Raw genomic sequence first — 25,334 nt, 5'->3', positions numbered from 1 at the left:
TTTTCTCAGGGTGCTATAGCAATAATTGGTTAGGTGTGCAAGTGGGCCATACAAATAAAGAGCGCATTAAAAATTGATGTTTGCTAATTGACACTACTAAAACCCCAAACTGACAACGAACCATAAGGTCTGGGGTAAATTGCCTGCTAGATTGCTGCCTACACACAGAGCTGTCTGCCAGATTTCAGCCCTCCCAGACTTTTCACCATTACTCTGCATCATCATCCATAAAGGCTTGTACTTAAAACCCCATTAGAGCAAGAGCAGGGCAAGGCTTTCATCAGTGAGTAGCAGCACTCTGCTACAATGAGAATGGACATTTGTAATTCATCCGACAACTCAGTGATAAGCAAATCCATCATTGCATGTACTCAGGAAACACTGGGAATCAATGCAGTGAATGAGTCGTGGTATGAAAAACAATGTGGGTTTAGATCTAGTATAATAATGTAGTCATGTCGAACCCACAGCATGGTAGTCTCTGCATGGCAGTTTAAAGAAAGTACAAAAGATGAATAATAAATAATTCATTCAAAAGATAATTTACTCGTTTAATCTTTTCAGATACAGTATTTAATGGGCCTTTGATGAGACATGCTGAAAACTTTTTGCCATTCCATTATGGCAGCATTTCGATGACACAAATATTAGCATGAATGGACTGTACACTTTTTCATTAAGAATGGACCCATCTTGCTTAATACAAAAATGCTAGCGGCAGACAAATGATGGTAGTATTTAATAAGGCATTCATTATAAAAATTAGACTTTTCTTTTGAAAATTCTCACCGCTGCATGCATACTGTATGTAAACAACATTTCAGCTGAGAGAAGACTTTTGTTCTTTTCTCTTCTTTGGTTTTGATGTTGCTGGAGTTACAATAGTTGGAGTCAGTGAAGGATTCAAAGCTGGATCTAGTGCTGGATTTAAGGCCAGCAAGTCCAGTATTGTGGTAGTCTGATCACCTGTTGAAATATGACATCATGAAAGACAGGAGACAGAGAAGTGAGCAAACATGGTTTTATTTTCTAGGGTAAGGTCGCTTACCTGCCTCATCCTCTTCACCACTTGGATCTGGATCTGGACTGTGGAGAGGAACATGGGCCAAGGCTGCCAGCTCAGCTATGAAGCTTTCTTCTGCCTCCTAATGGACACATCAATGTAGTGCTTAAAGAAAATAACTGCAGAGGTGAAAATATGTTCATAAACCCACCATCAAGTAGACAAGTACAGAAGATTTGAAGCATACTAACCAGTAGCTGTCCTTTGATCCTTTCCATGGCTTGATCTTGGGCTACTTTTTTCCACCTTAGTTCCTCATATATGTTCTCCTGTTCCATGTCAGAGTGTTCCAACAGCCTCCTTTTGTGAAGTTCAACCCTAACATACAAGAAAACACAGAAAGGTTCCAAATTGTGCTTTTATTTTAAGCTGTAAATGGAAAGTATAAAAATTAACCAGCTCTTCTTAGATACCTCTGCTGAAACTCGGCAGAGGTGGGTTTTTTGCTCCAATTGACCAGTTCCCTCTGCAAGGCTCTGCTCAGCTGACTGCTGCTTTCTTGCCTCTCATCAATCTCTGAAGGAAAAATGTAAACAGTAAAATCACCTTATTAGTACTGTTCTGTCTAGTAAAAACTGTGTCCTAAATGTATACAACATAGATTTTAGATTGGTATAAAATAGATGTACGGTTGGTACGATGGCGAGTATTTACCCTTTGCTTGGGTTAGGAGCTAAGTAGCTTGAAATTATATACTGTGGGTTGGGCCTAGAGAATGGTCTAATTACACCATGTACGGGTTTCGGAGGTTTAAACTTGTGCAGTGTTGTGATTGTCATCTTACCCTGGTTTGCGTTTGACTGATCCTGAGTTAGTTTTTTTGTAATGTCCCGTAGGTGGGAATAGTAGCTCTGGACCAGCGCAGTGAGCGAATCTTTGGTCATGTACACACTTTCCGACGCAGTCTCTATCAGATGGCACTAATCGAGGGGAAAAAAAGCTATCATTTATCTGACAAAGTATTCTAACAAACATAATACAGGAATTTCAGTTTAATTTGCGATATATGACTAGAGGAATTATAATCCTTACAAATAACTGAAGCCTTACTTTCAAGCCATCATCTTGTTTGGGCAAGGTGTGTGACTCAGTGGGCGGGGCCTCCATCATCTGCTGGACAGCATGGCTGAGGGCGTTACCTAGCACCAGCTGTGCATGGCTCTGAAGAAGCTCCGTCCCAGTTTCTAGTTCAGAAAGGAACTCCTGCTGAAAGCTGTGGTCCACCAGCTGACTCTCTGGACCCAGATGCCTCTCTGCTAGGCTGGCACTGCTGTTCTGTGATCAGCACGAGACAAGAGTAGTGTTCAGTCTGCTGTGAACATGGGCTATTAGGTTGGATAAGTGATAAGGAGGAGACATATTGTATTTTGCTGTGGTTTGTAACTTGGTTTTATTTATTGCTTAAAAGAATGTATTAATAATAGAATACATTTCCCCACCTTGAGAGTTGAACTGACACAAAACTGGCTTTTACTGGGATCTTCCATTAGCAGAGCTCTGAAGTCAGTCTGAGAGAGTGTCTTCAGCTTGGACAGCCGCATTTCTTTCAGCATGTGCAGACAGAAATGCCTGACCACAAAGTATCTCTGCACCGCCACCAACAGGTGCTCATGTTTCTTCTCTATCAGCTTCCACACTTGGCTGGGTGAGAGATTATATTGCATTATTTCCGAGTAACTCATAAAAATAATGCTGTATATGTGGATATGGCCACATATTCTGGTAGTGCAGATGTATTTTTTGTTTGCATCACGTAATGTTTCAAACCCTCAGTATACTATAAATAATTTATGACCATTTCACCTGTTAAGTGTGTAGCTTTGTCTGGCCATCATTGCTCGCAGGATCTTCATCTGTTGTTCACTAAGATGTTTAAGACAGGCCTGCACCAGAGCCATCTCCTCGCTCCACACCTAGGGTGAGTAAGGCTCAGTTAGAAACATTGAAAAACTCTTGCAAAAAGCCAATGAACTTCGATTTAAAAGATGAAAGAATGAAGCTGCCAAGCACCATTAAAGCATCCATATAGTGTCTACCTGTCCATCTTTATCCAGCTGAGAATTCATGTCCTCCAGTTGGAGCTTGAGAGTGCACTCTGCCTGCTGCAGCTGTGCAGCCAGGTCCTGCTCCAGATCCAACCACAGCTTCTCACAGCTCTCAGCAGAGAGCTTTGACTGTGCAGGGACAGACATGAGGAAGACATCCTTGGCTCGATCTCCGAGTCTCTTTGACCAGGACGTACGAAGTTTCTAGAGATGTTACAAAAATATTTAAGTAAGAACAGACAGCCAAGTATTTCAATTCTATATATAATTTCACTGGTGCCATACACATGCTTATTTATGCACTAAATAAAGTAAAGAGCATTTCAGCTCTTACCCTCCAAAGGTCACAAAGGGCTTCAGCCACCCTATTCTCCTGCTGCAACTCCAAGTCAGACATCTGTTGCCTGTGTTTCATCAGCAGGTCCTGATATACCTAGAGGAAAATGTTGCATCTTGCAGAGCTCACAAGTAACAGTGGCTTTACATGGGCCTTATGCTTTTCTTTTCCTTGTTCATCTTTTTTTCTAACATATATAACAGCTAAAAGTAAAGCTAAAAGCAGAAAAGAGACTTATGAACCATCATGACTATGTTATCACATCTCAAAGTTAATTAAGTGCAGGAATCTAGAGCCAGTTGCTCGCCCTAGTTATTATGCAACAGTAATTCCTGATCTACATATTGAAGTTAGGATGTCAAAATGTTCTGACCTTGGTGAGCTGCTGTACGTCACTATGGGTCTGTCTCAGTTCCAAGGCACGGGTCTTTTCCCTGATCTGGCTTTTCTGAAGCTTTTTCCGTTTGGACTCCATTTTGTTGCACTTGTCATTCACCAGCTCCTTTATCTTCCTCATGCAATCTGGTACATGAAACACTGAACTTTTAGATGAGTTGGACTAGTCACCTATTACCACAAAAATTGCAATTTCTAAAGTTAAGCATGGTATAAATGTTAATTGATATGTTTTTTCTCTTTTAATAGATTATTAATAGTTGCAACCTGTTCCAATTCAATTATACACAGTCTTCAAAGAAAAGAAAAGAACATTTTATTATTTTGTAATTTTCAAATTTTACTTTGCTGTTCCTATTTATTCTCAACCTAGGTGTTATTATAGACCCGTTTGTAATTATATAAAATTATAAAATTAAAAAATATTCCCCAAAAAGAGGATGTTTACACATGTATTCTTAGCAGTTGGAGGAGGAGAATCATTTTTAAAGAGCAGTCACAACTCTAAACAGCGTAAGACATTGTGGCTACATTAATCTATAGTCTAATTAGGCTACTTGCTAAGAGCAAAGAAGAGACTCATGAACCGCCATGAACCAATGAACCAATATTGTTTGTTGGCCATGAGTGCAGAAATAAAATTAAACTATTCCCAAAAGAAAAAAGGTCCTTGCCAAACTAACATGTACCATATTAACATTTAAACAGTGTTAGCCTGTATTTAGTTACACTGTAGCACAGCAGTATGTCTATATTCATACACTAAAGGTGTTGCAGTGTGAGTCTGTGAGGTATGATATTTAGTGCTGCCCTGAAAGAACCTGACCTTATTTAGGGAGCTAAAGAGGATTCCCAGAAAATGGTCTATTTTTGAGAGAGTACATCATTTAAGTTTAAAAAGTAGGTTACACATTGTCCACTGCTACCTGCCACTTTAACCTAATTCAGTATATTAACACATTTCACACACATTTGGACAGTTTTGATAACTGTCTTACTACAGTTATTTTGCTTTTTTGCCTTCTTTAACACTTAAATTGCTTATTATAAAATTCCAATCATCTTTTGTCTGTGGTGGCCTGATTGTATATAGGTCTTACCACTGGCTCAGATAAAACCATTTTCACTCACCCTCAGTGCACTGTTGAAGGCCTTCAGCTAAAGTGACGTGAACTTCTGAAAGTATCTTTTCCATGTGGCTGAAGGTCAAGACGTCATCGCTTGTCAGCTGCTCCAGGGTTGTTGCTATCAATCCGTGCCTCAGACATGCTTCCCACCCTAACAAGGCAGGTTGGGACTGAAGCAGCCCTGTCAGCTCCTCCCACCACAGCAACTTCTGCTGTATCCTCTATGAGAAGTCAGGGAAAAACCCATTAGAAACATTTGTCCATCCAGTTCTTCAAATGATGACATAAGGGTCAAGAAGTCAAATGAATGATATGGCAACCAATAACTAGTATTGCTTTACCTTTAGATCTGCTACCTGTGTGTTCACTAGGTGGTTTTCTACTAACAGAATAGTCTGAATGAGAGAGAAAATCATGTCCTGGGCTTCATCTGGAGAGAAAATGCTGGTCTTCTTTAGCAGATGCTGACACAAGTCCTCCAGCTGTTTGCTGAAGCCTTTGGACTAAGAAGACACAAGCACATAAGGTTTCCCTTCTGTCAGTGTAAAAAAAGGTGGTCTCACAGACTTATATGTATATTATTGGTATTAGGTCAGTTGTTAAATTTCATTTCCTTTGTGGGTTGTCTTTATTTTTACCATTTGGAGGCCACCTTCAAGGAAATCTTTCTGAGCCCTCTCTATCTCCTCCAATGTACAGGGGGCATCACCGTTCCTCTCAGCAGCAGTGTGAACTGTTGCCAACAGTTTCTTCAGTTCACTCACTTCCTAAAATGGCAAGTGACAAATGGCAAAAAAAAAAAACATGAACAGTGGGAAAAACCATTTGTCAGTGATAGACATCTGGCTTTACCTTTTCTTGGATTTGAAGAATATTCTTGGAGAAGTCAGCATCATTTTTGTGTTTGGGAAACCTGAAGTTGAATATTATTTTCAGCAGTTGAAGAAAAATCTATAGCATCAAAAAGAAGTAATAAGAAGTAAGTATACCATTTATACTACTTTATTTGCTATTGTTACCACATATTTACATAAGTGCACAATAAAACAAATGACAAACACTCACCAGATATTTTTCTTCCTGTAGTTGAGAGCAATGTTGTTGTATATCCTGCAAGGCCAAACAGTAAAGGCTGATCCTACCTTCAAAACTGCAGAGACAACAAGAGGATCCTCACATATAGCACATTCAGGTCTATGTAAACATTTTGGAAGGTTAAGGTTTATGGTGACGATCTAACATTTAAAGACTCCTGGTGCCTACCCAGGTTGTGTCAGTGTGTGAGGGTAGTAGGAGACCCTGGTGAAGCTCTGGTTCTGTAGGCTCTTGGGGACCAATGAGGAGGATATAAACTGACTGCTGTCATCATTGTCCTGCTCTTGGCTCAGAGACTCTCCCTCAGTGGAGGAGGATGACTCCTCATTAGGCACTGCTGGCAACTTGGAGTGCTCATGTAATGATGGGTTGGATGCTCCATCTGCTAAAGGCTGATAGGTACAGTGTACGGATGCAGGTAAGAATTGAACTTGGGCAACTTGTTTGGACAACTTTATAGGCTACCTGGATTTGCAACAGGTTACTGTGTTGTTACACTCGTTTTTTAAATTAATGCTGCTGTGTATCTCGCAGGATGTGTATGGTAATTACAGTAATATGCTGTATATTAATGACTTACTCTGTATTTTTGGTTGATGGGATAAACCACCTTTGCTCTGGATGCAAATGCAGCCACATCACTGTTCATGGGTGGTTGCTTCTTTTCCTGGTCAATGGGTAAACAGACTTCAATGATTAGTGTAAAGTTAATTAATAAACATCCAAAAATATTTAACCATGAATGGAGCATAAATGGTGTTCTGCCATTCCCAGTAATTTAGCACAAACGTAGCTAATATATGCCTTATATATTACAGTCCAATACTTTATCATTAGTGGTGCCACTTGGAGCCTCCTTTCTGCTGTTGCTGACACAGTCACTCTGGTTGTTGTCCAGTTCCCCATCATCAGGTTCCAGGAGCCTCCTTGCATTGTAGCCCTAATGGGATGATCCAGAACAAAATAAACACGAGAGGTGAGGAAGAATGGATGTTAGCAGGGCGCTGTTGCATTGCTTACTTGTCTCGTCAGCAGCAAAGGCTTCAGGCAGAAGACGTATAACAGAGCCGCAGCTAATATTCCCGACAGCCCTCCACACACTGTAGCTGCTGTTAGCAGCCCCGTGTATATGTGCAGTGACTCGGGAAAACTGACTACAACATCGGTGGCGCATCCAGTTATCAGTTCTTGCTCTGCCATTTTTCAGTGAACCCATCAAAGTGCAGGGAACTTATCCTGTAGCTTCTCTCTGTTGTTTGTTACCGTGTTTTCTCTCAATCATTGGGATTACTTGTTCAAAAATCAGGAAACTACAATCTGCAAAAAAACTATTTCTAACTAAAAATGTTTCCCAAAAAAGACAAACTCGCTGTATAATTTAGCCTGTGGTTGGATGGAGAGGAGGGACGAGCTGCTACAAGATAGCAGAGTTAGTTAGAGTTGGGCCGGAAACCAGGTGAGTGTACCTTCAGTATTAAAGCACAATAATGACACATGTTAGAAACTGGATGAAACGCCCATCTGAAAAACACTAGCCTAGCGTTAAATGAAGACGACAACTATAAATACGATAGTACCTATTTGTAATGGTTTATTTGCATATTTTTATTTCGTGGGTTTCATGGTTGAAATATATATATTTTTAAATTTGAAATTCATGAGCGGAAGCAGACGTGGGTCATCTGTTGTTGTCGCTCCTTGAGGAGGTTCCCGTTTTTCCAAGTTTTGGAAATGTTTTCCGAAGTTGAATAGTTACGATGATTGTGGTTCGCACTGTGTTCGCTTTTAAATCCTCCAAACGGCGTCCTTAGATTCTTCTGAAGTGATAACATATAAGTAGGAAGGTGTTGTGCGGCAGAAACATTGTTGTTATTGAGGTTTCCTAATAAAAAAGCGGCGTAAATGTTTTTTTATCGTTGTAACAGAAGCAATGCAGCCCGTTAGCTAACGTTAGCACCAGCTTACGGATGCCTCAGGTAACTTTATACGTTTCCGCGCAAAGCGTCACGATATGGCCATTTTTCCTCAATATCCAACTGGGATGTTTTTTTCCACCCCCGGTGTATTCCCGTTGTTGTCACGATGTGACCCGACGGGAGACAGGACATGCCGGTGTAACGGAGTACGGTGCTGGTCGTCAGGTTTGTTATAACGGCAGCAGTCAGGGTGCATCATGGTACACAACACTGACTGTACCGGCTCCTTACTGGGAGAAACAGCAGGTGAGTAACGTTAGATCAGATCGTTTGTGTCGTTTTTAGATATGTAAAACTGCAACTGCACATCACATCTGTGCGTTCTGACTTGTGTCCTGAAAATTACAGTGAAACTATTTATTTATCGTTAGTTCTACTGCTACTACTAGTCTGAGATTTTGACTAAGTGGTAAACATGTTAAATGTGTTTTACTTTCCTCTGTCAGAGCCTGTCCAGTTTCCAGGTAATGCAACATGACCCTGGTGGGAGATCAGCGGAGTGGATGGGTGGTTTGTCCTTTTCTCTTAACTTTACACATCACCCATACAGCAAATTACGTAACTCCTCTGTAAAGAGTGGTCAAATAGTTATACCTACAGATGATCAAAACGTAGAGTTCTGTACTATAAAATTAATTATATTATTTATTAATTATATGCTGAAAAATTATTTACTTAGATATTTATTTATTCATCGTCAGTTTTAATCTCTGTTACAAGCTGTTTGTTCACCATACATTTACCAGACAGAAACAATGGTAAATCTGTGGCTTATGATGATGTCTGCAGTGGGATCAGTCTCTTCTTCAGCTCCTGCTGGTCCATGGGGACACTCCTTTTACACTTCATTTACGTCCACATCAAATAATCTGCCCCTCCGGGATCGCAGAAGTACACTGACCCGATACTACACCGGCCACATGTTGCCTCAGGTGTGTTTTTACTCTGTTACTAAACCATTATTAAAATTTTAATTTTAAAGGAATATTATGTTGGAAGAAACTGATCGTACAATATTTTCTATTGTTTCTGAAGATTCAAATTGTAGCACCTCCATCTGCATTTGGGGTCAAATTTCACAAGTGTGCACAGGTACACCAACATATTGTTTGAATATCAGCCCATTTTATCTATGTGCATTTAATTCTGGTATGTTTGATGGACCAATTTGCAAATTGATATGATGAATGTCTCATCTGTAATCACGTGGTCCCTAGGTGAAGTTTGACATTGATCCCCCTCAGCTGATTTTCTTCCTGCTGATTCACAACGTGGGCCCAGTGGGTGGCACCAACCTGTCTCAGGTGGCTATTCGGGACTCCATTTCTGGAATAGTACCCCTAAAAACTGAAGGCAGGGTGGTGGAAAGAGGCTACCAGACATTTGCCATCGATTCACTGTCTGGTATGGCTCAGAGATGTTTTTTTTTTTTTTAAATCAGACATATATGCTTTTACATGAATGTTTGACTTAATATCTTGATTTATTTCCATATGCTGTAACCTAAAAAAAATAGCCTAGTATTGTTTTTACTCTTCAGCTGGATCTCGGGTTGTTGTCAATTATACCGCTCACATAAGGAGTCATAAGAGTGAAGTCTTGGACCTTCCAGCTTTTCTCACGTTCTCTAATGCCTCACAGGTATTATCAATGTTGGCACGTTTTAATAAAAAAAAAAAAAAAATCCTAAACCAACAGCTTTATGTAGCCACAATAAGATAATTCTGTTTCACAATGTTAATGTTTAGCATAATAAAAATAATTTTCTGTCTTATTTATAGTTTTGTGTTTTCCACAGAATGACGTCAGTATGTTTGGTCCACTAACAGCTAATTTAACATTGAGGGTGAATTCCACCGACAGGGTAAGTTGTGTGTAGTTCCTTTACTGAAAACACACCTGCACCATCAAGCATTACATGTTAGATCTTGCAGTATTTTAAGTTCAAGTCCATAAAATTGATTTAATGGGGAGTTTGATTGTTCTGCCCAACATTTTAGATCTACCCTAACCACGGTGTCCATTTTGCTGGGTATGTTGCTGCTTTCATCATCACTTTGGTGCTGCTGTCGCTGGGTTTTCTTGCCATGAACCTGATAGCTCCCAGAACCAGGCTGAACCTTCTTCAGCAAAGGGTACCACAAACTAAAAACTTATGCTTTGTCTATAATCTTATGTGAATTTGTAAAGACAAACTGTTATTAAAAGAATTTTTCATTTAAATGTGTTAAATGATTGTCTGTTAATGTTATAAAAGAGTTGTTAATAATTGTTTGACCATAGATCCAGTATATTTTATCAGACATGATAGTTAAACATGGATGGTTGACCCCCCCCCACCTCCTGCGAGATAAGCATCTATAGCTAATGACAGAATGAATCTTTTAGGTTTTATGATTTAGTTCATGTATAAGTGTTTTTTGTTTGTTTGTTTGTTTCAGCAAAATAGAAGGGATTCTGATCTGGAGTATGCAGACTGCAACATTAGTGAGACAGTAAAAGACGAGGCAATATTTGAAGACAAGATGGTGGACATTATGGTGCTGGAGGATCCCCAGAACATGTCCCAAGCTTTGGAGAAGTGAGTAGATGAGGAATTACATTCTTTTCTGTACAGCTTGGGATCCTTTATTCAGATAACTTCAAAATCATCACTAAAAGGAAATTAGCAAATGTGTTTACCATTACCACCTCTCATTTCAGTACAGTCAGTTTATTTGGGAGCCATAAAAGGAATAGCTTCCGCACTTGGTTTTGCTGCTTGTTGTCTTGAACATGAAGAAAAACTGGATTTTTCAGTGGTTAATCATGTTCATTTTAATGTCAGAAAACTAAACAGGAAGTAGTGTTATTTTCTGATTTAAACCATTTCATGTGATAAATGTCACATTCACCATCCATGTTATTTATGTTCTATAATCTCGACCAAAACCATATTGACTGTGCCTGCTCTGAATTTTATCCCCATAAGCCTTGAAATGTCCACACTGCTGCGCACCACCAACAACCTGGAGGCCACCCGTATTCAGATCTACAAGGATGTGATGTCCTCCCTGCTGGGCGGCTTGAGAATCCGGGGCCAGGCCAGCACCCAGGCCCAGCAGAGGCTACTCAGTGTGCTCCATGGACAGCTGCTGGGCATGGAGGGGAGGCTAAAGGAGGAGCGAGGGGCTCGCATGGCTGCCCTGGCTGGCCGTTGTAACATGGAGACTCGAGGGGAAATGGAAGCAGAGCACCACAGAGAAGCAGCTGAAAAAGCCCAGGCTGAGCTACTGTGTCAACATGCAGACCAACAGGCAGGAGAAATAGTTAAATAAATAGTTAGATATTTACATAGTTTATTTTTATAGTGTTAAAAGGACAATTAAAAATATATGTATATTTACCTGTAAAGTAGACTATAAATTAATAGATGTTTCAGCTTTTTAGGCAAGCAACAATTTTTTTCACTTGCATTCAAGAGAATCCTGTTTCATTACAAGCCATCAGTAAGATGTAAACCTCAGTTTGTAATGTTACTAGGAGCTCCTCCGGTGCAGTGTCCTCCTGGAGAAGCTGCACAAACTGAGCCAGAGTCAGCTCCAGCGCAACCTCTTAGTCCGACATGAAGAAGCCTCAGCAAAGCTCCAGAGGCAGATCATCGAGTGGCGCCGGGTGGAGCTCCACAAGATCTTCTCTGAGGAGCTGGAGGAGGCCACAAGGATGGGCGAGCTGGAGAAGAGCACAGCCAAGAGTCTTCAGCATGATTACTTTACCTGTCAAGTGAGAGACCAAAATCTACTTTTTCTTGTGATGCGTAGAGTTGACAGTTTGAATGTCGTACTCTGTAAACATGTACAGATAATCATGTAAGATATTTGTGTTTTTTTCTGGGATTTAGCATTTGTGGCAGTTCCCACATGAAGCAAGGCTGGCACTTAAAAGACAAATTTAAACACACACAACATCCTTCATATTATTCTCATCTTTTGTGTCCAGGATCAGCTAGAAGAGGTTCTAGATGTGGTTCTTGCCAATCAACGATATGTGTTGGCAGAACGCCATGCGCAGAGGAAGTTCCTGGTGCACAGCCTCCACAGCCTCAACAGTCTGATTTCTGACATTTTCTCCAGCAGTTTGAGCAGCTTAGACAGCTGGTTCGCTGATGTCAGGAGGTTAGTAGTTTTTTTTTTTACAGTTATCAGTAATTTTAACTTCCATATCAAATTGCATTATTACATTACACTACTCTCTAAAAGTGGTGTAATAAACTTACACATCTAAAGATTTAAACTGAAGTGCTGTTAGTGTTGTAAAATAAATATTTTCTGATTATTTTTTACAGAAAACACATTACATTTTCTACATTTTTGCAAAATAAGTAACTTGAGCTGCAATTTAACCTGCCATGCTGTCGTCTTCTCCACCAGAGGGAGCACCATACATGCAGAGCAGATAGACCAGGTACAGGAGAAGGCACAGAAAGAGCTGATGATGGTGAGGCAGAGACTGGATGAGGCCCTAAGCCAAGAGAAGAGAGCCATGCGCTGTGGCCTAATTAAGAAGAGACGGGAGCTCATCTCTGAAATGGTGAAAAGTCACATGCATTTAAGGTTTTATTCCAAATCCTTGTTGTATTGATTCTAGATTTATACCAAAACCCCTGTTGGTCAACTCATTTCTTAATTAATGTGTCATTATTTCAATTTACCTTCTTTAGCTGAGGGTTCATAAACAGAGACAGAAGGATCTGTCAGGGATGTCCAAAAGTCTAGAAGGAAGGATAGAGGTAGCCCAGCACTTGCACTGTTGGCAGGATTTACTGACAGCTCACAGCTTGGAACTAGCTGAGCTCATCAACAATCTGGATGAAGAGGCTACTGCAGACATACGCAAGGTGCAGCTCTGACAGTACACATCAGGCACATCTATGGCCAAATCACTCAGAAAGCTACTCACAAATGTACACCATTGAGCCTGGCTGACTTTGATTTACTCCCTGTTTTGTACAGGTGACCATGCGTGTGATCCAGAGTGCCATAGCAGAAGTGAAAGGCATTCAGCCTTCTGCAACTGCGGCTGTGCTGTCACTCTTGCCTTCAGGGGCACAACACTCCCTACTTCAAGCAGAAACAGAACCAGGTCCAGTACCGGCCCCAGGACAAGGAGCGAGCACTCTCCTACAGGGCCAGGAGAGGCTGCATCAGGAAGGCAAGGCAGCCTTAAAAACTCTCAGCTGCACCAGGGAGGCTCTGCAGGAAGCAATGGAGAGGGAACTGCATGAGCAGAGAAAGCTCAGGGTGCATTGCAGAGCTTTCTTCAGGTCAGTGACTCGATCAGGTCATTTCAGGGGTTTCAAATACAAGTTATTTCATGTGATTTACATGAAATACTCAGATAGAGCCATGTGATGTGTCATGATGGAATCCTGATGTGTTTATCTGCCATTCTTCTTTTTGCCTTTTTGTCCTAGGTGTTTGTGCTCGTCCCAGCTGACTCTCTCTGAAGAAGACAGGCTGAGGATGAAACTTGAGTTTCAGAAATGTCTGTCTGTGATGGACCGCTGCCTAGTGTTGCCCCATGCTATTTCCAGAACAAAACTCCACACTGCACTGGCAGCTTGGAGAAAGGATAGCGAGAAACAGATGGTGAACATAATCACATAACATCGAACTCAGCTTTTATGTTCTTTAAGTCCCACTAGAATTAGAATTAGATACTCTTGGACTCTGGGGCCAGCTGTTGGTATTAAACAGACACAGTGGGCTGCACTTTTGGCACAGTATTTGTTAATTGTTTCATAAACCCAAGTAAATCTTAGCCGTGCCTTTGCCACTTATTTTAAAATAACATCAACAAGAGATCCTAGAATTTATTTTGCTCCTTTTAAAAGATGTGAGTCAAATATAATACAATTCCTTTGCCTTCTTAGTTTTGCAGTGCAGTTGTTGAATTGCTCAACATTTATCAGAATCATTCTTCACTTCATTGGCACACTCATTGAGTTAGCGGAGCTTTCATTATTATTATCAGTAATAACATTTCTTTATTTTTATGTGATTTCTTTTACAGGTCTTATAAAAGTGTTTCTCTTGGGCAAACGTCTTTATGCCCACTCCTTTTATCCTGTTAGCATTAATGGTGTAAATACATTTTTTTTTTTTTCAGATTTCCTCATGATACTATTTTGAAGCTAATTCAAAGAGAGGAGAGTAGGAGATAATGGTGCATTTAATGTTTTCTGGTATGAATGAAAGACAAGGGGAATGGCGACTGCAAACCGCACTGCGATCAGCCTTAATTGTGTGGCTGCTGGATGACTGCACATTGTCATTCAGAAATAATAAAAGGCTCCACAGAGTGGCTTCACTTCTAATCACATCATAACAGTGTGCTTGGAGTCGGTTCTGAAACCACCTTAATGGATATTGGTTTTTTTGCAGACAAATACACAAGCCAAGGGGAAAATCAGTGAGGCCAGGCAGAAAACAGATATGTCTGACCTGCTGCTTTTCCAGAAAAGGCTTGAGGACAGGATCCAGCTGTTTGAGAAGGAGAATGAGGTGGAGAGTGGTGTCATGAACAAGGTGAAGAAGAGATGGGAAAGTACCTTAATTTTAAGATTTTGTGTGTGAGTGTGTTCATTTTACAGTTCTCATCCTCTCATCCTGATTTTGGCAGGTGTCAGAGGAGATGTGGAGGGAGAGAGAGGATGAACTGCGCTCTCAAGCTGACAGCCTGGCGATGCAGATGGCTGCCATCCACTACCAGAAGGCTGAGAGGAGGACCAAAGTCTTGGAAACCTCCAAAGCCATGCTCACCCTGCACAGTCTGCTCATTCAGCAGCTCAAAGAAAGAAAATGCCTGGACAGCCAAGACATGGCCCAGAGTATACAGAGCCATTGCATGGTAGGCAGTGTTTGGAGTTGTACCATTGCACAGTGGGAGGACTGCTCTTAGACTTTATAGGTTTCAAATATAGATGCAATGACTGTTCATTTGAATCTCACTGAAGGGCCTGGAGGAAGCAGAGCAACAACTTCAGAAAGAGAGGACAGAGCTGGGCAGCCTGGACAGGGTCAGGTCAAATAAAACACATGGGCAGGACTCTGATGAAGGGGAGGATGACGGTGAGAAAGCAAAGGTATTTTGGCTGCAGCAGGATTGCAGGATGGTGTCCGTCCTCCAGGAAGCACTCTACAAGTGTGGTCAGATCATATCACTGTTAGCTGAGAGGTGAGATGTCATGTCTGTGCTATCTGAAACATAATGAGGAATTGGACACAGGCCATTCAGTTTTATAGTGTTAAAATTTTGGTGTTTCCAGGTTGCAAGAAATGACTGCCAACAGTCAAGCTATGGAAGATTGGAAAGAGCAAATGGAGCTCAAGAGACTTTATGCAAACTGTGACCAGGTTACACCTTATTCAAAAGAGTTTTTTCCAATAATATCTTAAAAACAACCCTATTATTGGCATGGAAACACTGTGGCTTCTTCATGTCTGTGTGCAAACCAGTGCAAGTAGAGATAATTTGTAGTTAAGGTAAATCTGTGCCCTGTCCTACATTTCAGGATCTAGAGTTTGCATCTCAGCTGGCGAAACAGAGTCAGGTGTCTGCTGAGGTGCTGCTGGAGGCCCTGCGTCTCCTCCTCCCTACCCTGCCTGAAAGTGAACTCATTTCCATAACTGATGCCCTCTGCCCCAAGCAGCACCCTGTATCTTTGTCTGCAGAACAGGAACATGCAGGGTAAGAACAAGGTTAAAGATCTCTATATTGGAAAAGTTCATATATGTTAGGATCTGTATCTGTAAGTCGCACACAAAGAAGGCTACACATTTCATACAGATCTATCGCACTCAGACTGGAAAGTCTGTACATTTGGCAAATTGCATTATGTGGTAAACAAATGAAGTTTAAGATGAAGTACCCGCATGCCATCAGTTTGCTTTCATTGAAAACTGCACATTTTATCTAATTCATCATCATATAAAACCTGCCTGCCATGTCCAACTGGCACCTTCATGCATCAACAGAAGGTTTTGTCATCCACTATTGTCCCAGTTCACGTTATTTAATTTTCCCCTTTGTTAGGTGAAAATGGATAGAACAGCTTGAATATGGTGAAAACCTTTTTGCCCCAAGTACACAGCCAGGGTCACAGCAGTTCAGGCTTTGTGGTTTAAGGAGGTAGTTTTTAAGTGAAATCACCACTTAAATAAAAGCAGTGTTTCCACAGCAGCTGGCTGGAAATCAGCAATCTCCTAGCATTGTCTTCAATTTAAATAACAAATATTAGTGAACATGGTTCCACAAGGGCCATTTTTTCCAAAGCCAAGATGGAGAGATAACTGATTTTACTCATCATTTAATTTCCGTCTCTTCCTGGTACCCACTGAGTTTGGATTACTCCACTGATGAACAATAGCTCATGCATGATGTCTCATTGGATCTAAGCTGTTTGGCCAAAGGACAGAATGCTCAGTTTGGAACAGTATGCAAGACATGTGTTTTTCTGTTTTAGCTCTTTTGTTTCAGCTTTTTTTCTTTTTTTTTTTTGTCAAGTACCATTTGCCCATTCTTTAACAGAGTTTTAAAGTTTACTCATGTCTTCAAGTAAACAGTAGGTGTGGGCCTCAGACTTTCGCATGCTGATGTTTAATGGGAGAAAAAGAAGTCATGCGCAAACCATTAGCCTTGGCTGAGCAGTCAAGGCATATTGTCTGAGCTGTTAATAACTTGGAGATCCTTTATGAAATGATTTATTTATTTATAGTCATGCAGTGATCTGACAAGAGAAACAGAATTAGATGTTGGTGAAAACACTTGTATTATGTGAAAGGCTGTGTTGTTACAGAAAAGACATAACAAAAGCTGGTGTAAACAAAAATGTACTTTTTATCAGGTCAGGCAGAAATGCTAAGTTAGCCTTTATGTTTTACTGGATAAACTTCTCAGTTATACTGAATTTATGAAGAAGGCAAAAGAACATTACTTATATATATCTTTGAACCTTTAGCCTTTAGAACTAAACATTCACACCACTGATTAATACAGTAACTGCCTTGCTATGGGCAAACACTGAACATCCTTGTCTTCTTAATTTAAACGTGATAAATCAATTTAGCATTTTCAACTTCAAACTTTGATTTTTTTTTTTCAGTTTTTTTTTTTGTTTTTGTTTTGTTTTCATGCCATTCCTGCTGCTTGATGGTTTGTGACATTTTTCCTCCATTTGTTCTGGTATGTTGCCTCCTAATTTGTCTGGTCACTGCACACTTTCTAAAATCTGTAGGTGACTGTGCTCAGAAATGGTGTGTGATACATCTGATCCATATGTAGCACATCAAGCATCAGAAGCTGTATGTTTTTTGTTACTCTCCACTATAGGCCGTCTTAAATATGTATTCCTCTTTGTGTGAATTTGGAGTGGTCAGTACTTTTATAATCAGTTTGATGGGCCTAACATGCAGAATTCTAATAAAGCAAACTAAACATATTTAAACCTCTTTTAATGAAAAATACCATTAGAAATATCTTTCTTTCTGAAGTAATGAAAGATTTTACAGCGATTGGGTAGCTAGGCATCCCTAACCATTTTTAGTAACAGCAAGCACAGTCTGCAAAGATCGTAGCATCACATTTGCAAGCCTGATAATATGTTGTTAACTTTTTGACCAGGTGTGCTGTGTCCAATCGACTTTTTCCTGCCAAACTGAGGCAAGACCTGGTGCATAAAAATATGCTAAATATTCCGAGCTACACCACGGAAAGACAGAGGTGGGTTCAGCCCTTTTCTGCCCTTTGCTACCAGCTGTAATATCATTTGTAGTTTAGTGGTCAGCATCGTCATAGAAGTGAAATGTTCCTTTCATCAGAGAAGTTACATGGCTGGGCTGCAGCAACCACATGCATGAAGTAAGCGCACAACATTCAGACCCCACTAACAACAGCTCCTTTGTCCTCCAAATCACACAGACTACAGGAAAAGAGGCAAGGTCTGATGGAAAAACTGCTCCCCAGATCCCCTCCCCTGGTTCCAAGAGATGTTGCAACACAGCTGCTTGAAGACAAAGGAACAGAGGATAATTTTACCAAAGCACAGGAGGCTGTACATAAATCAGCCACGACTGAAAACACAGTTGAACAGCAGCAGAGTGACACTGCGAAAGACAGAGTCGTGGACTCAGTGAATGAAACGGTAAACACTGCAGCAGAGGAACACAAGAGTTCGGCCTCTGCCAGCAATGTGCTGTGCAGCTCTGCTACTGCCCAGAGGTTGTTTGTGTTTCGAGATCCACCTGAATTATTTGACAGTGTGGATGTCCCCAAGAGAAAAAGGAAGAGGAATTTCCTCAATCTGAAAAAAGGCTCAGTGGCTCCAACAAACCTACCTTGAGATTTATGTTGTTTTGCAAAGGTTTTTCTATGCTGATGTATGATAATATTAAAATCCAAAAGGAGCAAAAAAAAATTTCTTTAAAATGTATGTAGGACCTGGTTTTGTTTTTAAGTAAAGGCAGCTGACTAACCAGTTCCAAGTGTTTTTTTTCTTTTTGTCCGTACTTTAGTTGGCTAATAGGCATGATGATTTGCAGGTCTTGATCTGCTGGTTAGTTTTCTTCCATGCCTCTGTCTTTAACTGGCATGTTTCAAAGGGTGAGAAAAGTTCACTTTAGCCACATTCTCTTGGAAAAGACCAGACCAAAATCCCTTCTAGTCTTTTACTATGGGATTGACAGTTTTAAACATTCATGCCATAACTTCACATACTGGTAATGGTTTGATGTGAGTGCTGTATATTTCCCTACAGGCAAGACACAGTTCGAATCTAAATACAAAGCTCATGTGTTGCTTCATGTGCAACAGTAAAAAGTGGTAAGATATGAAATAATAATATAAACTATTGTTAAGTTCCCCCTGCTGATCATTCACAAAACATTTTGGGGAATTTCGGGAAAAGAAGCAAAATATTTGAATGTTCTCAGCCTGAGCTCAGCCATCCGCGGTGCTGAGCGTCTGCACTGGTTTGTTCTCCAGGACACAGCAGACCCTGAATGTTTTCCTCAGTCTTCATGCGCTTCCACGTCATCGTTTATCTTTTTTTTTTTTTTTTCCTCGACCACTCCATCCTTAAAACTGCAGCCAGCCCTCCTCTTTACTACTGGAGAATTGAGTTGAGTATAGAAGCAGCTGGAAACGGTCCCGAGCACAGCAGCGTTACTGTCCGACATGAGGCTGGGACCCGCCGCTCTGCTGTGTTTCCTCAGCTTTGTGTGGCGGTCGGAGAGCGCGCCCCCGACCTGCTACTCCAGAGCGCTGGGCCTGAGCAAAGAGATCATGGTCCTGCTGGATAAAATCCACACTTCGCACCGCACGGTAAGTAAGTAAGCACCCTGTGTCAGATAAAGATGCTATGTAAACCATTTTAGTCACCGCCTGTCAAGACGTTCTAATGCTGCTGTTTCATGGGTTGTAGAAAACGTGTGCTGAAGTCCTACCACCGCTCTTCATTGATGTGCATGTAAGTCTAAAACAATACAAACATGTGATGTGGGGGCAGATCTCAGGACAGTGAATATCTGAATATGACCTTTTCACCACAATGACATTTTCATTGGGATCCATGGCCTGTTGCTGTGCAGAGGGTTTGTGAAATGAGATGCATAAGATACAAAAACATGAGTAACAAATCTGTAAACAATGTCATGCAAAAGTGAAATCTGTGATAAGAAACTTGAGAGTAGTTCAGTGGAAGATCTGTGAATGGTTTGAAATGTACTTAGCTGACACAGACTTGGGTTGTTTTTCTAGAACCAGTGCATCACCACCAAGCTCCGTGACTTCCTGTACGTGGTGCTGAACTACCCCAACCAGCAGTGCAGAGAGCGTCCCAGAATGATTCTGCTGAAGCGTAGAGTCCAGAACCTGTACACCATAATCACCAGAATTTGTTATCGGGTGAGAACATCTGAAAAGCCTGCAGTGTTTTTAACTTCAACATTTTTGTTTTCATCCTTAAGCATGTGTCTTTGTTTTGAATTGGCAGGACCTGGTGTTTTTCACAGAAGACTGTGAGGCTATTGACACTGGACACACCAAGCCTTATTATGCAGAGGACAGACTTCAGCTTCTGCAAGAGGAGAGATGAGCAACAGGCCCACACTGGTCTGTTACAGTCATAAAAACACATAGCAGCATTACGTAGAATGCAAATACATGTACAATATACACCAGAGCATGCACTTAGTTAGATGCATTGTATTGTTTTGACAGAGCACACATGCTGTTTCATGTTGTACCTAGTGGGCTGCAGATTCATGTCAGTGGATGTGCATGGTTACATGCCAGCAAGGAATGTAGAACTTTCCACAGGAAATGTGCTGAATGCCAACCATGCCAACAAAAACCTTGTAATAATAAACAAAAAAGAGATGCTTGTGAGCTAGGACATAACCAATGCTTACTTACCAGGGCTGATCAAAGGATAATGTGCCATTAAGAGAATTATGTTACCGTGATCCTCGGTCTGACAAAAATGTCTTAAAGGAGCACTATAGAACATTTTAGAAACATTTGAATAGGTGACACACTGGTCAGAAATGGCCTAAGCAACCGTTAGTACTCGCTTGTACAGCATGTTCCCACAGAATCTTTTTTGCGTATAAAATGTTTATTTTTGTTTGAAACTGAAGACGTTATGGCAGTGCTGTGCTGCTGCTGCTGCTGCTTGTCCTGAGACCAAGAGTTAACAAAATAAATATTTTCATGGCTTTAACCAGAGGGCATATAACATAACAGAGCGCTCACTGTCACATATTAAAAACATACATATTTTTAGTAGTTTATCTTGTGTCTGATCTGTCTGTATAGTTAATAAAAATCAACATATGTTTCAAGTTATGTAATAAACATTGTCCGTGTGTCTTTTTGTTTTTTTTTTTTTGGGTGATTGTAATTTTTGATTTATACTCTAAAATTATTTCCAGAATAAGTTTGTACTGGGAAACACTAAAGCTGAAGCAACACTGGACCAGGTCCACTCTGTAAATCACTGTCCCTTTCTGACATTCATATTTTCAAACATGGTTATTTTACACCCTGACTGATGCTCTGACTTTCACTCAGAATGTTACAATAACTGCTGAATTTCATTTTTACTGTGTTTACTGTCTTTTGTTTAAGATGAAGTGCAAAAGCATATTCTCACTACAAACTAAAACAAACTGGTGGTAGATGTGGTTAGTGAACTGTGAGTGAAAAATAAACCACAGTCTTTTATAATCAGCAGACAAAAACGCCATGAACTCTGCCTCTGATTATACTTATGGCCTCTGCTGCTCTCTGTTGGCAAGACTGTGTAACCTGCATACAGATAAGTGCTCCTGCAGTGTGTTATAAACAAATGTGCACATGTTTCCGTGATTGTGATGGCAATTTAGACTTCAAACTTATTCAAAGTAATTCTTTTTTCCCTTTTTTATGCCAATGGAGAAAATGTTTTATCATTTCAGGGTGAGATTTTTTAACTGATATGTGCTGCATTTTGATGAACCCCTCAAGTTACTGATGAGGTATAATTTATTCCATATTTTAAATATATCTGTTTATATGAGGCATTGAAACAAAAGTTATTTTGTTTTGGACTATAATTAGATGAACTTGTGAAAGGATAATGAACATCCACAGGCCATATCAGTTCCTGGTTTACATTCATGTCTGTACAGAATGAAAATTTAACTGTAGAGACTTGAATTTAGTTGTGCAGGGTAATACATCCCACTGAACACTGCCAGCTTTACCTTTGACAAACTATAAATTAATGGCATGTTGCCTGCAGAGACTTGACAAGTCTCCCCAACATGACTCTGCCCTGAACAACAATATGTTTAATAATGAGAGCAGACAAGGTTCCTATGCCCCCTGGAAACACTGGAAATATTAAGACCAGTTTTTCAGTCCTTGAAAAGTAATGGGAAATGAGAGATATTGTTTAAAAAAAAAGCCTGTTCAGGGACCACAAGAGTTAATTGGCACAAACACACTAAACATCAGGCGAGATTTTAAACCCTTTTTAGGGCTGCTCAAGCACACCTAAATTTAATCTCAGCACCCCTAAAAATGATAAATAAAAATGATAATAATATTGAATCATTAGGCCTTTTATTAACTAATGTCAGATTTCACAAACACAAGCAATGTAGAAGAAGAAGAAGGAGGTAGCGGTGGATTTAATAGTGGAGAGTAAATCCACAAGAAAGTTGAAAAACAAATACAGTTGATGGTTCTGACTGCGAACATCGGATTGTTATTACTGTGATTTAGAAAGTGTGTGGTTACAGCTTCATGGTGTGTATACTGTCAAACAACATTAGCTGACTTAGCTGTGAACTTGAAGGGGAACAAGCTACTGTAACTGATGTACTTTATTATTTTAGTGAAAGTGGGGATGAAGTACCAAACCCATGCAGTATTGCAATTCTTCTTCTTCAATAACAAACCTGACTACATTACCCATAACAACACTGTATTCAGTTAGAGTAATATAAAAATGTATGGTTCAATTTATGACTTTTGTAAGATTATAGATTGTGTGATTGGATGTTAAGTTTGCTGTTTGGTTGACACCACAGAGAAGGAGAGAGGAGGACAGTGATGGAAACAGATAGACCACTGGGCATAAGGCCCCGTATAAAAGCACATTCTCCTTGGGGGCTGAGCCCCCTAAAGGTCGGATCCTAGAATCGCCCCTGTTGAACGTCCCACAAAGTCGTGCGTCTTTGAATGCACCTCAAACCACCTGAGGCTGCTGAGGACATTGTGCGTTTGTTCCAGAAAACTCTCGGGTAAAAGCGCAGTGGAAATGAGACCAGACAGCTCAGAAATGTAAGTGAACCCTTCAGACACACATTAGTAAGTGAAGGCTGTCACTTTGAAACATGCTCCGCCACCTGCCACACTTAAACAACAACCTGTCCTTAGCCTTTATCTGACTAGCTAGCTAACAGTAATGCTGTTGCACGCACACGGGTCACGTGTCTGGTTTGAACAGAGGGTGTGCGTGAGTGTGCGTGATGGCGCGTGATGGCTAGTTTGTCAGTTATTTCTTCCAGTGTCATGACTGGGAGCCGTGTGTTTAGATGGAAACTAATCAGTACAATACGCGCTGTGGCTGCAACTGAATTCATAATTAATGAAAATGAACTGAACTCAGTGTATTTAGATTCAGGTGTCTGCATTTCACCACTGACCTGGAGTTGGCAGTTTTTTTTCTAGGGTTTGTGTTGAACCTCGAGCAGTTCATCTTAATCTGCTTTTCTTGAAGGAGTATTAGAGACTGTGGTTACAGCTGTAGTACTAAGATTTGTATGGTATTTTGTTTTATTTTGTACAAACTTTGAAACTAATTCCATATATATCTGTTTCTTTAAACTGCTGATGTGACTGGTGTCATAGTGTTAATGTAGTTGTTTTTGACCCAGACCAGCTGCATTGTGGTCTAAATGGTGACAAAAGGAAGAAACGGTCCCTTTTGGGTTTTCATCAATCTGAGAATGTGTTTTAAACAACCCACGAGTTAATCAAACCCAGGTTTGACATAAGGGTTTATTTTAAGATACACTAATGGTCTCATTGTTTTCTGGAAAGAGAAAAACACGAGATACATTTTCTCAACACTTAAGGCTTTAACTGGAATGTTTTAACACATTCACACACAAAATAAACAGGTAAAAAAAAAAACAAAATTGCTTTTAATGGTGACATTTAAGTTTTCCCTGCTGAAGGTGTTAATATGAAGCTAACTGCTGTGTCATGTTTGTCTGAGCTGTTTGCATTTTTAGGCTACTTTAGTTGTTGCAGTAATAAAATTGATCTACATAGGCTAATTGTTGCTGAGCTGTAGCCTGGATCAACACTTAAGACACTGTGCACAATAAAATGCTTTCAGATGTATGCCCTGAGAAAGTCTGATTTAAGAATTAACTTTATACAAAGTGCAGTAAAGATAAATGAAGTAAATCATACCACAGTTTTCTGAAACCATGTTTTGCTTTTAAAACAGCACCAGTTTTCCTCTGTATAAAATTTAAAGTTACAGAGCAGGGAGGGTATTCAAGCGTCTTGAAGAACTTGTTGCAGTTTCAGCTGCGTCCGTCTCCCGTCGTGTGATCCCAGAATGACTCCTTGATGCAGGGATCGAGCGCTGTGGAGGCCCCATGTTGCAGGACTCTCTTTCTCTTTGAAAATCTTTTGATTTTATGTCTTTTCTTTAACTGGGGATCTATGTCTGGACTCGTCATGCTGTAGAATGAATTTGGGAAAGGTCAGATGTCGCTGTTATGCTACTGTGCCATGATAGGAATATTAGATCTCAAATGCACTGTAATGTGTTTTTTAAATGTGACTTCCACATCGAGAGACTTGTCAGGCTATGAGTATGAGTATGAATCCGTAAGAAACAACCAAGGAAATTTTGCAGTGTCCATGTTTGTTTTTCATTTTTGCCTTCTGAGTGTGTCTCGGTTTTTTTTTTCTCGGCAGCGTGCTTTCAAGGCTTAATGCACCATCAAAATGGCATTTCTTTAAAATTGAGGCAAGTCCTGTTTGGCTGTGCATGATTTCTGTCATAGTGCTTGTACCAGTTACTGCCAATGTTGTGGACATGTTCTGCATCATAGAGTTGTCAGAAATGGGGCAACAAGTCGCTTGGCATTTGTGCATGACGTAGTGTTCACTGGAGGAAAAGCACAGGTGTGAATAATAAAATGAACAATGGCTGAGTTCCATTTGGCTTCCATGTGGCTTACTGGGACACATTACTGAAACAGAGCCATTTTAATGTTATTAGAAACAAAATGTCTACTGTGAAAGGGGCCTTTTGTGCTATATGTAGCAAAACTGAAAGATTTAGGATTGGGCTGAATTGTTTTCAGTTGTCTTGAGGGTTGTTGAAGTACCGATTCTGCAGTAGCTGTGCGGTTCTGAGGTCAGGAGCTTCACTCATTTCTGATGGCTGATTGACAAGAAGGGTCCTCATCCCAGTTAACCAGTTGACTGTCAATACTGTATGTTAGAGGTTCATCATCAGAGCCAGCCTGGCAGCACCCTGATGTGCCACAAGGTGGTGCTGTGGCAGTTCCACATCACCACATTATGAGGATGTTTTCCATCAGTGTATAGCCCTGACATAGTTGTTTAAAAGGTCTCTCTCTAAAAATTTTTTTTTCCACCAATCCTAGTTACGTCTGTCACCTTATGACTTTAAAATCATTTCAGCCTCTGATTAAATTGTTAATTTGAACTTTAAGTCAGCCA

The 25,334-nt window shown here is 40.4% G+C and overlaps 3 protein-coding genes across 4 annotated transcripts; 2 read left to right on the top strand and 1 right to left on the bottom strand.

Annotated features, from left to right (window-relative positions):
- Window positions 1–552: 552 nt before the first annotated feature.
- evc (EvC ciliary complex subunit 1) lies at window positions 553–7,263 on the bottom strand. Its single transcript, XM_026307067.1, has 20 exons — window positions 7,084–7,263; window positions 6,890–7,003; window positions 6,644–6,730; window positions 6,232–6,455; window positions 6,034–6,118; window positions 5,821–5,919; window positions 5,607–5,735; window positions 5,310–5,471; window positions 4,973–5,189; window positions 3,819–3,967; window positions 3,443–3,541; window positions 3,100–3,312; window positions 2,867–2,976; window positions 2,503–2,704; window positions 2,114–2,338; window positions 1,848–1,983; window positions 1,477–1,579; window positions 1,255–1,381; window positions 1,049–1,145; window positions 553–966 (listed from the first exon to the last, which is right to left on the bottom strand). Exons 1-20 carry the CDS (start codon window positions 7,261–7,263, stop codon window positions 821–823), a joined length of 2,904 nt encoding a protein of 967 aa, XP_026162852.1. The 3' UTR covers window positions 553–820.
- A 515-nt stretch (window positions 7,264–7,778) lies between these two features.
- Window positions 7,779–18,507, top strand: LOC113130988 (limbin). 2 transcript variants are annotated; one of them, XM_026308011.1, is made up of 23 exons: window positions 7,779–8,285; window positions 8,486–8,546; window positions 8,829–8,971; window positions 9,075–9,131; window positions 9,257–9,443; window positions 9,580–9,680; window positions 9,838–9,903; window positions 10,040–10,174; window positions 10,481–10,620; window positions 11,011–11,335; window positions 11,562–11,801; window positions 12,018–12,193; window positions 12,449–12,608; window positions 12,739–12,915; window positions 13,031–13,341; window positions 13,492–13,666; window positions 14,462–14,605; window positions 14,700–14,927; window positions 15,034–15,254; window positions 15,346–15,433; window positions 15,592–15,767; window positions 17,700–17,798; window positions 17,997–18,507. In XM_026308011.1, the coding sequence occupies exons 1-23, from the start codon at window positions 8,031–8,033 to the stop codon at window positions 18,415–18,417; spliced, it is 4,086 nt and encodes a 1,361-aa protein (XP_026163796.1). In that variant the 5' UTR covers window positions 7,779–8,030; the 3' UTR covers window positions 18,418–18,507. The 2 variants fall into 2 exon arrangements, with proteins under 2 accessions (XP_026163796.1, XP_026163795.1); XM_026308010.1 differs by having other exon boundaries at window positions 8,486–8,549.
- A 639-nt stretch (window positions 18,508–19,146) lies between these two features.
- Window positions 19,147–20,842, top strand: LOC113130615 (cytokine-like protein 1). The gene is made up of 4 exons (XM_026307391.2): window positions 19,147–19,397; window positions 19,498–19,542; window positions 19,833–19,979; window positions 20,068–20,842. Exons 1-4 carry the CDS (start codon window positions 19,251–19,253, stop codon window positions 20,167–20,169), a joined length of 441 nt encoding a protein of 146 aa, XP_026163176.1. The 5' UTR covers window positions 19,147–19,250; the 3' UTR covers window positions 20,170–20,842.
- The last annotated feature ends 4,492 nt before the right edge of the window (window positions 20,843–25,334 follow it).

Source organism: Mastacembelus armatus, chromosome 5 (assembly GCF_900324485.2).
Source record: "Mastacembelus armatus chromosome 5, fMasArm1.2, whole genome shotgun sequence".
In the NCBI taxonomy this organism is placed as follows: Eukaryota; Metazoa; Chordata; class Actinopteri; order Synbranchiformes; family Mastacembelidae; genus Mastacembelus; species Mastacembelus armatus.
Note: the sequence above shows the minus strand (reverse complement) of the source record. Positions and strands in the feature narration are given on the sequence as shown.

Excerpts from the sequence above, each read along its gene's own strand:
- evc (XM_026307067.1), bottom strand. The coding sequence starts at position 7,263 with ATGGCAGAGCAAGAACTGATAACTGGATGCGCCACCGATGTTGTAGTC. Across the intron at positions 7,004-7,083 it reads CTTTGCTGCTGACGAGACAA|GGCTACAATGCAAGGAGGCT; the intron begins GTAAGCAATGCA and ends TCATCCCATTAG. Across the intron at positions 967-1,048 it reads TGGTGAAGAGGATGAGGCAG|GTGATCAGACTACCACAATA; the intron begins GTAAGCGACCTT and ends ATATTTCAACAG.
- LOC113130988 (XM_026308010.1), top strand. The coding sequence starts at position 8,031 with ATGCCTCAGGTAACTTTATACGTTTCCGCGCAAAGCGTCACGATATGG. Across the intron at positions 10,621-11,010 it reads ATGTCCCAAGCTTTGGAGAA|CCTTGAAATGTCCACACTGC; the intron begins GTGAGTAGATGA and ends TATCCCCATAAG. Across the intron at positions 14,928-15,033 it reads GTATACAGAGCCATTGCATG|GGCCTGGAGGAAGCAGAGCA; the intron begins GTAGGCAGTGTT and ends ATCTCACTGAAG.
- LOC113130615 (XM_026307391.2), top strand. The coding sequence starts at position 19,251 with ATGAGGCTGGGACCCGCCGCTCTGCTGTGTTTCCTCAGCTTTGTGTGG. Across the intron at positions 19,543-19,832 it reads CGCTCTTCATTGATGTGCAT|AACCAGTGCATCACCACCAA; the intron begins GTAAGTCTAAAA and ends TTGTTTTTCTAG. Across the intron at positions 19,980-20,067 it reads TCACCAGAATTTGTTATCGG|GACCTGGTGTTTTTCACAGA; the intron begins GTGAGAACATCT and ends TTGAATTGGCAG.